We start from the raw sequence: 13,851 nt of genomic DNA, 5'->3' as shown, positions 1-13,851 counted from the left end.
TTCATTTAGTGACCGTTCAAAGTTACAATGGCGTTGAAAAAGTGACATGACCATTTTTCACGATTCTAACCTTTTCAGCATCCCCATAATCATGTGATCAAAATTCAGATGTTTGATAACTGGTTCATACTTAAGATCGCTGTTGTGTCCCCTGATAATGTGATCTCCTTTTGCAAACTTCTTACAAGCAAAGTCAATGGGAAAGCTAGATTCACTTAATAACCAGGTTACTAAATTACCAACTGCAATGATTAACAACTGTGGCAAGAGAAATGGGGGGAAAATGGGGCAAAACTCACTTAACAAATGTTTCACTTAACAACAGAAATTTTGGACTCAATTGTCATCATAAATTGAGGATTACCTTTAATAAACCCAATTCAAAGGGGATAGCTATTCCTAAACTGAAAATGGGAAACAGCTTCTAATCCCTTGTTAACTCATCCCAATACGGCATTTAGAAACAGGGGTGGGCTTCAAAAATTTCACCCACAGATTTGCTGCCTCGTTGCTGGTAGGCATGGCTATGGTGGGCATGGCCTAGTGGTCTGCTAGGGGTAGTTTTCCTCGAGCTTCTGAGAGGGCAAAAACTGCTTCCCCCAGGCTTCAGAGGCCCTCCAGAGTCCAGAAACAGGCTCATTTTTAGACTTCTGGAACCTCCTGTATGCCCATTTCCCTCCCTCCCTGAGTCTCTGTGCGAGCCCTGCACTTACCTGGCATGATAAACAGGCCATGTGGAGAATCCTGGGAGGGGAAGGAAGGGAAGGGCATGGCCAGCCAGGGGTGGCATTAGGGGGTTCACAAAATTGGGCACAATCCTAGCTAGAGGATTGCCTGAACCCATGCAAACTCCCAGCAGCCTACCCCTGTTTGAAGGCAGCATGTCCTAAATGCTAGAACATCCACCTCTTCTAGATTTAGATGTTGGGGGACAAATACATAATCACCACCTGATTTTTGAGAGGCAGGAAATTTGAAGGGATGAATGTATAGATAAAGAGGAAGATAAACTGAAATCACTGTAGAAAAGGGCCTCAGATCCCCAGCCTTCTCTGGCATTTCAGAAGGATAAATGATATCAAAGGTCATAGACCAGAAGATTATACTTCCTTTATCCAGGCCCTAACCAACATCATCTGCCAGACCATCTAATGCCATTTTTGTCAGAAGCCCAGAAATGAATTGTTAATGGAAATAGCAGCTTCACCCAAATTTGCTGTAATGTATGTCTTACAACCTTCTTCAACATTTGAAATTGTCAAAGCAAAAGTTGGGGATAAGACAGAAATTATCCAGAATAGCCAATTCAGGAGACAACATCCAAAGTAACTTGGGAATGTCTTCACAGAACAGGAATTGCCTCTCCTGTGCAATCAACTTGGAAAAGATTCTCAACTTCCCTTTTTTAGATCTTGGAGCGAAGGGAAGGACGCGACAAGAAGTATGAGGAAAGTGACTTTTATTCAGCTCATAGTGGAAACGATTCAACGAGGCGTATTTCGCGCCCTACATTTATACCCCCAGGTTTGAGCGAGGGACCAATGGGGCGTCGAGTAGCTCGACCAATCAGGGCGAGGATTGGACCGGCTCTGCCCGGGAACCAATCAGGAAGAGTCCTTTGTAGCTCGACCAATCAGGGCGAGGATTGAGCCGGCTCTGCCCGGGAGCCAATCAGGAAGAGTCCTTGTTCGCGCGCTTGTATTTCCCGCGCTAGTATTCAACACCCCTCCCCCCCCAGTCATAGAGTTCCTTTAGGAGGGGCAAACATAGTCTTGTAGGTAGGCGGGACGGTGGCGTTCTCGTCCCGATCTCCGTGGTTCCCCGGCGGTCGTCGACGGGGGGGGAACCGCTGGCGGAGGCGTGTCCGTGGTGGGGGCTTGAGCCGACGGCGCGGCCCCGCGAGAGGGCATTGGCTCCGGGTCCCGTGCCCGATGTCCGTCCGCCTGGGGTGGCGTCTCTGTGGCCAACGGGGTGTCTGGTAGGGGCCCCGTGCAGTCCGGTTGGGGTGTAGGTTCAGAGTCTCGAGAAGGGCTCCGCGGAAAGGAGTAGCCAGCTGGGGTGCGCCTGCCCGGAAGGTTCGCGACGGCTTGACCCCCGTTCGCCGGGTGGAAACGGTCCGTGGGGAAAGGAGTCAATGGGGGTGGCTCCTGTTGAGAGCAGATTTCTGGGGAGCTGGGGCCGTCTCTTTCCGCAGGAAGGCGACGCCTTAACTGGTCCACGTGTCGCCTCCATTGTGTCCCGTCGGCCAGGCCGACCCTGAAGGAACAGGGGCCGGTCAGAGCTGTGATGGTTGCGGGAACCCACCGTGGATCCCCGGAAAAGGAACGGGCCCATACAGGATTCCCTAACTTAAACGCGTGGGACGGAAGGGCCCCCAGGTTGCTTGGCGGATCTCCTGCGTAAAGTGGATGGAGCCTGTCTAGGGGGGTTCGCAATCTCCTACCCATCAAGAGCTCCGCGGGACTTTTGTTGGTCGTTGGGCAGGGTATGGAGTGCTGGCTCAAGAGATAGGCCGCTACTCTTTCTTGCCAGTCGCCCTGGTCCATGCGGCCCAAGGCTTCTTTTGCTGAGCAAACTGCGCGCTCCGCCCGGCCGTTGCTAGCTGGGTGATAGGGGGCTGTGGCCGCGTGTCTGATCCCCTGTTCGGCCAGGAATTCTTGGAACGTGGTGGAGGTAAACTGGGGCCCGTTATCGGAGACTATCACATCCGGTAACCCATGGGTAGCGAACATCTTACGGAGGGCCCTTACTGTACTCTCTGCTGTGGTGGAGGTCATGATTACTAGCTCCACCCACTTGGAGTAAGCATCGACCACTATCATGAAGTTCCGGCCGTGGAAGGGGCCGGCAAAGTCGATGTGTAAACGGGACCATGGGCCTCTAGGGATCTCCCACTCTCGAGGGGCGGCTATGGGGGGATTCGGCCTAGAGTTTTGGCAGATCCTGCATCGGCCTACGTAGTCTGCGATTTCTGTGTCTAACAAGGGCCACCATACGTAGCTACGGGCTAAGGCTTTCATTCGTGCTATGCCTGGGTGGTTTTTGTGGAGTGCGGGCAGGATTCGTGCTCGTAGGGCTGTAGGGATCACTACCCTATCCCCCCAGACAAGGCAACCCCCGTGAAGGGCGAGTTCGGCCTGTCGCACTTTGAATGGGCGGAAGTGTTCCGCTACCTTTTCCGTGGGCCACCCCCTCAAAACCCATGAAGCGACCTGAGATAGGACGGGGTCAGCCTTTGTGCAGGCTGCCACGTCCGTGGCAGAAACGGGGAGGTCGGATTCGGCAATGGACAGAACAGAGAGCGCGGGCACGTGGGCTGTGTCCGTCTCTGGCAGGGGGCAGCGGCTCAGGGCGTCTGCGTGTCCTAGCTGTTTGCCCGGACGGTATAACAGCGTATACGAGTACGCCGTTAGGAACTCTGTCCAGCGTGTCATGCGGGGGGACAAGATGGGGGGAGTCGGCTTGTCACCCGCCAGTAGCCCCAGGAGGGGCTTGTGATCCGTGACTAGGGTGAACTTTCTACCATAAAGGTAGTCATGGAACCGCTTAATGCCGGACACTGCAGCCAGGGCTTCTTTATCGATTTGGCTGTAGTTCCGCTCCGTGGAGGAGAGTGTCCGGGAATAGAAGGCTATGGGGGCTTCTGAGCCGTTTGGGAGGACGTGGCTCAGCACCGCCCCTACGCCATAGGGGGAGGCATCGCAAGTCAGAATTAGAGGCATCCTATCGCTGTACTGGATTAGGACTGCCGATGAAGTTAAAATATCCTTTATAGCCGCGAACGCGTGCGCTTCACGGCTACCCCATTTCCAGGCTGCTGACCGGTCAAGTAGACGGTGTAGCGGCTCAGCTAGTGACGCCTTGTGGGGGATAAAAGGGGCGTAGAAATTTAAGAGCCCCAGGAATGCTTGTAACTCCGCCCTAGAGGTGGGTGCGGGTGCGTTTTTGATGGCGGCAACTTTGGAAGGAGTGGGGTGGATGCCTTGGGCATCAATGAGGAACCCCAGGAATTCAACCTTGGGAACTGCAATTTCGCATTTGCTGCGCTTTAATTTCAGTCCCGCCTCCCTGAAACGTGTGAGGACCTCCCGCAGCGTTTTCAGGAGCTCCGAGTGGCTGGGGGCTGCGACCAGGACGTCGTCGAAGTAGGGAACGACGCCTGGGAGCCCGTGGAGCAACCGCTCCATGAGGCTCTGGAAAATCCCAGGGGCGACCGAGACGCCGAATTGCAGACGGCGGCAACGGAAAGCTCCGCGGTGGGTGACGATAGTCTGGGCTGTAGCCGCATCGTCGTCTACGGGAAGCTGCTGGTAGGCCTGTGCCATGTCTAGCTTAGCGAAAATGCGGCCCTGTCCTAAGGAGTGGAGTAGGTGCTGTACTACGGGAACCGGATACGGGTTTGCCTGTAGGGCCAAATTGATGGTCGACTTGTAGTCGGCACATATCCTCACCGATCCGTCGGGCTTGACCGGAAGGACTATGGGGGTTTCCCAGCGGGCGTGATCTACGGGCTCGAGTACCCCTTGTTCAATTAACTTATCGAGTTCCGCATCTACCTTTGCTCTCAATGCGAAAGGGACCCTGCGTGCCTTTAGCCTAACGGGGGCGACCTGAGGATCGAGGCAGAGAGAAATGGGGGTACCCTTGTAACAACCCAATTTCCCGTCGAACACATCTGAGAACTCGTCTAGGACGCTATCTACGGGGAGGGAAACTACCCTGTGTACCCCTTCTATGGTGAGGCCCAAAGCGGAGAACCATTCTAACCCCAGGAGAGCGGGCAGGTTGTTCCTTACGACTAAAACTGGGAGTTTCCCTTTAAAATTTCCATATTCCACCCGGATGTGGTATAACCCAGCTGTGGGAATCCCATTTCCCTGGTAATCTAGGAGGGAGACCCTGGCGGGGCGCAGCTTTCTCTGGGGGACCCCGGGGCAAAGGCGGGAGAACAAAGCCCAAGATAGGAGAGAACGGGATGAACCGGAGTCCACCTCCATTTGGCAAAGCTGACCTTCGAGACGGACGGCGGTGCTTATTTTCCGGTGGCCGGCGGGAACGGGGGATGCCTGGTAGACCACGCAGTCGGCGCTGGGGGGCTGGTAGGTTGAGTGGCAGTCCTCAGTGCGCCTCGCGGGACGTGGCTGCAGGCGGCGTGGTGGTGCCGGGCGCTGGTCGCTGGGCTGCATAAACGACGGGGCTGGCAGGGGAGCCCGGCATACTCTGGCGAGGTGTCCTTCTCCTTGGCAACGGCGGCAGACGGCGGAACGGTACGGGCAGGCTGTGCGGCTGTGGCGGCCGCCGCATCCGCGGCAAGGTGCGTTTGAGGCCGGCTGAACGGGTGCCGGTGGTTGCTGGGGTGGCCTCCGTTTGGGCTGCAGCCTCATCTGGCCGACGATTTCCTCCTCCTCCTCCTCCTCGTTTTCGGCAGGGGAGAGATCGTCGACGAGGTTCGTCTGGGCGAGCGGCCCCGCGACGGTTTGTGCGGGGGGGTTTAGCTGGAGGCGTTCCATGTCGGCCGTGGATTGCTCGGAGAGTTCGGCGGCTCGCGCTATTTCCACGGCTTGCATCAGGGTAATCTTGTGATTCCGGAGCAATCGGCCGCGTAAGTGTGCGTCGCGGACTCCGCACACAAACTGCTCCGCAAGGTTTTCCTCCAGGTCTGCAAAATCGCACTGGGCGGCCACAGTGCGCAAGGCCTCCAGAAAATGGCTAATGGATTCATTAGCCCTTTGTACTCGGCGGCGGAAAGCGAAACGGCGTGCAAATAAAGAGGGTGAGGGAGCGTAGTGGTTCCTCAGCCTGGACATCAGCTCGGCCCACCCAAGTTTGTATGCTGGCCTCGGGGCGGCCAGGGCTCTCGCAGAGGCGAACATGGACGGCTCACAGCAGGACAGGAAGAAGCTGCATTTCTCCTCATCGGTCTGAGCCTGGTTTTTCGAAGCGATCAGGTAACACTCGAACCGCTCCATGAATCCGTCCCATGATTCTCCGGTGGCTCCGCCGAATGGCGCGAAAGGAGGAAGCGATGACGCCATCGTGGTGTGGGGCCGGAGAGGGGAGAGGAAGGACGAAGAAAAATTCGCGTTCGCTGCCGGAGTTCTCGGTCTGACGATAGCGTTCTGGCTGGTTCAGACGCGGTGGCAGCTGGCTGTTCTTCTTCGTGGTCGCGGGAATCGGGATCCCACCTTCGTCGCCAGTTTTAGATCTTGGAGCGAAGGGAAGGACGCGACAAGAAGTATGAGGAAAGTGACTTTTATTCAGCTCATAGTGGAAACGATTCAACGAGGCGTATTTCGCGCCCTACATTTATACCCCCAGGTTTGAGCGAGGGACCAATGGGGCGTCGAGTAGCTCGACCAATCAGGGCGAGGATTGGACCGGCTCTGCCCGGGAACCAATCAGGAAGAGTCCTTTGTAGCTCGACCAATCAGGGCGAGGATTGAGCCGGCTCTGCCCGGGAGCCAATCAGGAAGAGTCCTTGTTCGCGCGCTTGTATTTCCCGCGCTAGTATTCAACACCCTTCACTTCAAAATATTAAATAGGACCCAGGAAGGAGAGCTCTTCTATAGCTGGCTTAGTTTATTTATTTACTTTTCATTCATTTGGGTTTTTTATCCCATCTTTATTACTTTATAAGTAACTCAAGGCAGCAAATAGTCCTTCCTCCTCCTATTTTCCCCACAACAATTCTGTGATGTTAATTGTATTGAGAATGAATGACTGGTATAAAGTGACCCAGCCAGCTTTTGTTTATTAATTAAAATTGTATAGCTACTCATTTCACTAAATGTAACTCTGGGAAGCATACTATGATAATTACAGATGTTAATGTATTGCTACCTTGTCTGCTGAACGATATTAGGAATTAGTTGGGCAGCAAATAAATATCAAGACATCTTTGTCCTTAATTAGTTACTGCTGATGTGATGATGATCATCATCATCATTGTCTTGTTCCACCATTGGAAAAGTAGGCATTGAATATCCAGAGAAAACTCCGCAGGGAGAAAACAGATAATATAAAGTAAACCTAAAGAGAGCAATATGAATTTACTGCATCTGTGCTGCAAAAATCTGGATTGCCACAAGTTGTAAAAGATAGAGAAAACTGCCATTTAGATTTATTATGCCTAACTGCAACTGTTTAATGATTTCAAATCTCTGTTTTAAGTTTCGAATCATTTATTAATTTCACTTGTATAGCTACTTTCACTTCTTTGGAATTCTAGAGCTTTTGCTCTGATGACACTTAAAAACATGGTGGTGCTGTTAAATTTGTGATGAATACTTATGCAGATGAATTTTTGATAAATGCCATAACCTGGTGAAATAAGTAATACACTGGTAAAGGGTGGTTGTTGTTGTTTTGACAATATTAATTAAACACAGCAGTATTTAAAAAAAACAGGTAAATGTTTAGATTCAGTATAAGGCAGTTAATTTTGCCTAGATATGATTTATAAAATTGCATGTCAACTCTCTCCCTCAATACTTTCAAATTATGGTGCTGAAGAAGCTTCTTGAGATTTCCTTAGACTGCAAGGAGATCAAATCAGCCTTTGAAAGGACAGTTTCTGAAGCTGAAGCTCAAATACTTTGCCCAGCTAATGAGAAGAGAGAACTCATTGGCAAAGACCCTGATGTTGGGAAAGGAGAAGGGGATGGCAGAGGATGTGATGGTTAGATAGTGTCATTAACTCAATGAAAGTAAATTTGAGCAAACTCTGGAAAATAATGGAGAACTGAGGGAGGAAGAGCTGGCATGCTATGGTCCATGAGGTCGCAAAGAAACAGACATGACTTAGCGACTAAACAAATTTTCTCAAAGCCTTGGGCATGGCTACCCAAAACCCTGAAGTTCCTTGGAAAATATAAAAAGTACTCACATTAAGTATATTGCTTTAATTTTGAAGTAAATCAAAAATTTCTATTCTGATCCCAACAATTTATTTGTCTTGGCTTCACCTATTTTTTTGTAGTGCATCCACTAATATATCACTCAAAGATCAGATGTAGCCCTAAGCCTAAAATAAATAAAAGTATGTTCTGATATACAAGACCTTGTCCCAGATGAATTGCTAGTCCCAGAAAATAATTAATGAGAACTGCATTTTACTGCTGTGCACTTTCACAGAGCTTAAAAGGACCACTAAGAGCTTTTGATTAACCTGTTGGGCTTTCCTTTTTGTCCTTTAGCACTGCACTGCATTTCTTGTTTTTACATTTTTTTTCTGGCATCCCAGAATCCATTATTGATCAAACTCCAGGAGAGCAAGAATAATATTCATGTATCTGCATCCTGCAAAATGTTGCAATATGATCCACTAGTAGAGATAGATGCACAAACACACAAACATAGACCACACACACAGATGCACACACACAGGACACACACACACCCCTACGTTAAAAGCATACAAAAAAGACATCACCTTTATGTCTAACTAAGTATAGATTTTATATTTCAAAGAGAACTTTAAATTAGCTTATATTCCATTAAAGAAGCATGGTAAATATTTCCAAGTCTTAAGCTTCCTCCCATCTAAATGTAGGAACAGAAGAAAGATTGTTGTTTTACTAATAACAGATCCACAAACAATGGACAACTAAATTGTTTTCCGGTAACTATCTCATTGTGATTCTGATATAGATGGTTTTGAATAATGTATTACTGACCTGTTACCTTACTTTCAGCTTTGGTCCTTTCACATCCAGCATTTGTTACAACCAGGAACTGGTAAAATGCTGTCCCCCCCTCCCCGCCATGATAAGATAAATCTTTGGTGTAGTCTCTGTTTTTTCTGACAGCCTAGACACCTCAATGCATTTTTCTTGGCAACAATGTAGAAGCGGTCCTTGATTACTAATAGTGTTTCCCACTATACCTCTAGGATTTCCTGGAGGCCTCCCATCCAAGCACTTGCCAAGCCTAACCTTACTTAAGTTCTCAGTTTAGACCAGATCAGTGAAGTATTGCTCCTGCTACCTAGTTCTTTAAGTAGATGAGCCAAGACTGCAACATTTCTGTTTGCTAGTGCTCTTCAGGGCTTTTCCCCCCTTTCCCCCTTCTTGTTTTTCTCTGCCTCCCTGCCTTCTGAGTTCAAATGAGCCATAGCTTTCTCCCTACTTCTCCCCCCAATACATACATACATACATACATACATACATACATACATACATACATACATACATACATACATATTTCTGTTTGGTTGCAGCTGTTGGGAGAGCATCTGTTGCAAAAGCATGGTATTATGCCATCATCACAGTTTTGCATGAGAAATAATAAGCAAAAATATTGATACTTTGATAAATAGCTTTGTTCTTACACCAATTTTGTTTGCTTTTTTATTCAAAGTGGCCAAATAAGCATATTTCATTGTACAGGTTCTTGACTAACAACCATTCATTTTGTTGACTATTCAAAGTTGCAAGGTGCTAAAAAAGCAACAACAGGTTCTTGCACATGACTTTGCTGCATCCCCATGAACACATGATTGCTATCTGAAGTGCTTGGCAATCAGCTTGCATTTATGATGATTGCAGATCACATAATTGCCATTGTAACTTTCCTAGCCACCTTCTGACAAGCAAAGTCAACGAAGAAGCAGGCAAGGAATGTAGCAAGTTAGAGTCACATGATACCTCGCTTAATAGCTACACGGCTTAACAATGAATTTTCCAGTCCAATTATGGTCAGAAGTCAATAACTACTTGTGTTTTGTAAACACAGGGGAAGGAATACTATAAATTATTGTTCCCTTCTATGTGAGATATAGATGGGAAGATTTTGACTACTCCAAGAGTGGCTGTAGCTTAAGGCACTAAATTGACTGAATGATGATTTTTGCACTCTCCAATTTATGGGCAGAAGAGAAAAATAATTACCTCATAGTATTCTCTCTCTCTCTTCTTACCGTTATAAAGTTGGCAGAAATGAAAATGAGTTTACAGAAGGTCTCGAACACTTTAGTGGGGTTATGAAATAAATATGGAATTATATGGAACATGCCTTTTATATATTAAAAGTGCCTATTTATATATAGAGTTATATATTGCATTTCATGGTTCATGCCTAAAACTGACTTTTTCTAGGAGAATGAAAAAGAGCTGGAGACAAATATTATTTCAAAATTCTCCATCAAAGTTGTAGGCAATGAAATTAAATTAGTGATTCTTCAGGGAAAAAAAGGATTCTCCAATTTGTCAGAGATCTATAATGGAAGAGGAAGTTTCCCTCAGGCCATTGGAGATGTGATTGCACAAGAAAAGGCAGGTGTCAGGGTTCCAAATAGCATCCAAAAGTAAATCAGAGTCCGAGGCAAAGTATTGCTCAAAGTTCCAATTTATGTTGGCACATCTGGGAAAACCCGAATCTGAAAGTGGTTTTCCCCACCCATTTGAACGTTCAAGAACTTGCCCCCATACTCACAAGTCCATCACATGGTCAAATCTCCTACTGCCATGCTGGCAGTTCTACCCATCCAATTCTGGTCAGGTGCAGAGGTGCAGAGACAAAGGATGACCATGGCTTTTTTAGAAATAGTTTTGTTGTGACTACATAATATGTGACTTCTTACAATCCCCCCCTCCCATTTCCCCACAGTAGAAAATGCATAGCAGAATAATAGAAAGTATGGCAGGCTAAAGACCCAAAAGAAAAGATGGCTGCAGGCCTGATAGCAGGACTTAACCCACTTTTACTTCAGAGGCTCATATTTAATATGTGCAAGGACACCATTCTCCAGATATTAAGATTTTGTCCACAATTTTCCTTTGCGTCAATTTCTAATGCAACTTTTGCTTTTTCAGGTAAAATTATAATGACTAGAAAAGTGTGTTTTGTGTGTGTGTGTGTGTGTGTGTGTGTGTGTGTTAGCATGGCCAAAGTTTGCAAACAGGATATAAAAGACCTCTTGGAGGAAAGCTCCAGCTGGCAGTACTGTATTATATAATTAACAATGTCAGTTATTGACTGATCTATGTTTAAACACCAGGACAAATCTGAGTTAAAATGTATACTTTGAAAATTTAGACTTAGATCCTGCTTCTTTCATTTTTCTCAACTTTGTAAACTTTTTTTTATGAATTTGGCATAATTTGCTGGCGAGAGTCTAGTGCTAATCAACAGTTCTATTCTATTGCAGCCTTATGCATATCTCCTAAGAAATTACATCCTGTTTAGTTCTAAAGTTTACTTTTATGAAAGCAAATTTTTGAAAAACTGCCTATACAATTGGCAATATTTAGGTTTGCAATTGTGATTTAGGAAAATGTTACAAATTTGAATAAATTGCTAGAGTAACTAACTTTTTGCAGCATGGTTACTCTGGCTTAAGGCATAACTTTAAACAAATATCCTTCAACTGACACTCCTAATATTTAAGAAACTTTGATGAAAATGAAACTTTTCAAATATTTTTAAAAAGTTTAGGGGAAAGGAGTTGGATCCATTTAGATATCTCATTTTTTAATTAGGTCTTATTTGTCTCAGTATTTTAGGAGGAACAGTCTGTGTCACAAATGTTAAATAACTAAAATAACAGATTATGATGGTTCTAAATGGCAATGTCGGTCAAAGATTGTTCATCTACTGCTGCTCCATAAACCCCAAGAACAGGACTTTATGCACATGTGCTTAGAGAAGAATACTTAATCTAAATTCATATTTAATGTTTAAAATCAAATTATTTCAATATAAGAAACAGTTGGAAACTCTCTGATCATGTTTTGATCCTAGCACTGTTTTCTTTTCACATGTATCTTGAAAATATCAGGGGAGGCCCTGGTTTGGATACCATCTGATAAGAAAACAAATTGTGGATTCTTCAATTGGCTTTCCATGGTGTCCTTTTTCATACTCATACTAGTTACTTTTTAAGTTGTTTTTAATTATTCTGGATTGTTCTTTGGCCATTTTTCATTCAAGTTATTTTATGTAGTAGTGGAAACATTTCACTATTATGATATGTAGTTCCTCAAACATATGAAGAAACATTTACCTAATTTTTCAGCTATTTTTTTTTACATCTGTTTTATTTTTTGTTTTCAATTCATAAAATTACAGTCACCCATTACTAAAAATGATCCTTCAAGAAGTTTGCTGGTTATAATTTTTGTCTCCTATTCACATGGTGTTTATATTCATGCATTGATTGACTGACTGATTGACTGATTGATTAATGTTCTTACACTTCTTAGAAGAAAAAAAGCATCAAATATGGTGCTAGCCTGTTACAAAATGTGCCATCTTGATACTAATGAATACAGATGATCAAATTATATGCTATAAAGGAATTAAATTGGTTTCATTACACAATCTTGTGTAGTATCTACCATGTTAGAAAATCAATATACCTTCTTGCAAATATATCGTAGAAAATTGCCTTGTTTTTTTATCAGCAAATGAAACAAATGAACATAGAACTATAATTCTTCCACATGATTAATTCTTGTAATAACAATTGAATGAGTTATTTCTATTCCTTTTAAAAATAATTTATTCAAGTTTCCATTTTTCTCCAAATAAATGCATGTGGCCTTAAGAAATATTTATTATAATTACTGGGGGGGGGTGACTTTAACTGGGAAACAGAAAATACTAATAATAAATAGTTAAAACATGTTGTCTCAAATGAATTACTTATGTTTTGTTCCTAAATAGGTACTATTTCTGTCAACACAATGCGTACTCCATATACTGCACCAGGAGAAAGTGAGATCTTGGACCTTGATGATGATTTATACCTTGGAGGTTTGCCAGAAAATAAAGCTGGCCTTGTCTTTCCAACGGAAGTCTGGACAGCCCTTCTAAATTATGGCTATGTGGGCTGTATTCGAGACTTGTTTATTGATGGACAAAGTAAAGACATCCGTCAAATGGCAGAAATCCAGAGCACATCTGGGGTGAAACCCTCCTGTTCAAGAGAAACAGCAAAGCCATGTCTAAGCAACCCATGTAAAAACAATGGTGTATGTAGAGATGGCTGGAACAGATATGTCTGTGATTGCTCTGGTACAGGCTACCTGGGCAGGTCATGTGAACGAGGTAAGTCACTGTCTTGAGATCTTTGGTTTGCATAATGAGGACAGAATGGAATGAAACAGTCACATACATTCTACCCTGTTTCCCTGAAAATAAGACCTCCCCAGATAATAAGCTTAATCAGGCTTTTGAGCGCATGTGCTAAAATAAGCCCTCCCCGAAAATAAGCCCTCCCTGAAAATATTACAACACAGCAGCAGCCATGAGGTGATCACATTCGCTGCCTCCTGTACCTCAAAAATAATAAGACCTTCCTGAAAATAAGGTCAAGTGGTTACTTCATGGTCAAAAGGGAAACACAATACTGATTTAATGTGTGTGTTTTTTTCTGCATACAATTATATGGATCAATCATTTGGTTAATAATAAACATTATTAATCTATAAAGCACTGAATGAAGCAGTGGACAAAATATTCCTCTGAGAAAGGAAAACTTCCATGAAAATGATCTAATCTTTAAATGCAAATTATTACTGAACAGAGCAAACTGATATAGAAATTGTTCAAAAAGTGGTATCTAAGGATATAATCCTCCCAATCTATTGTTGGGAGGATTATATTGTTAATGCAATATATATAACAATAATAATACAATATTGTTCATTGCCTTCTAAGATTTTGGAACAATTTACTTGGTTTATTTTGCTGGATATAAAAATCAGGAAGATGCCAAATAGACCTTGCAGTATTGGTTAAATAGATAATGAAATTTATGAATGATATTTGATCAACACTATAACTTTAAAGCTGTCAACAATAAAAAGCTTTACAAGTGTAGTTTGCTTCAAAGGTAATGAAATCTGAATG

The 13,851-nt window shown here is 44.8% G+C and overlaps 1 protein-coding gene across 1 annotated transcript in view; it reads left to right on the top strand.

The window, feature by feature from the left end:
• The window catches only part of LOC116507756 (neurexin-1), a 106,261-nt gene that overhangs the window by 75,233 nt on the left and 17,177 nt on the right, over positions 1 to 13,851 (top strand). The window contains exon 5 of the mRNA XM_032216083.1: positions 12,664 to 13,047. Coding sequence (XP_032071974.1) covers positions 12,664 to 13,047 — 384 coding nt within the window. The remainder of the gene's footprint in view (positions 1 to 12,663; positions 13,048 to 13,851) is intronic.

The sequence above is a fragment of the Thamnophis elegans genome, chromosome 4 (genome assembly GCF_009769535.1).
Source record: "Thamnophis elegans isolate rThaEle1 chromosome 4, rThaEle1.pri, whole genome shotgun sequence".
NCBI lineage: Eukaryota > Metazoa > Chordata > Lepidosauria > Squamata > Colubridae > Thamnophis > Thamnophis elegans.
Note: the sequence above shows the minus strand (reverse complement) of the source record. Positions and strands in the feature narration are given on the sequence as shown.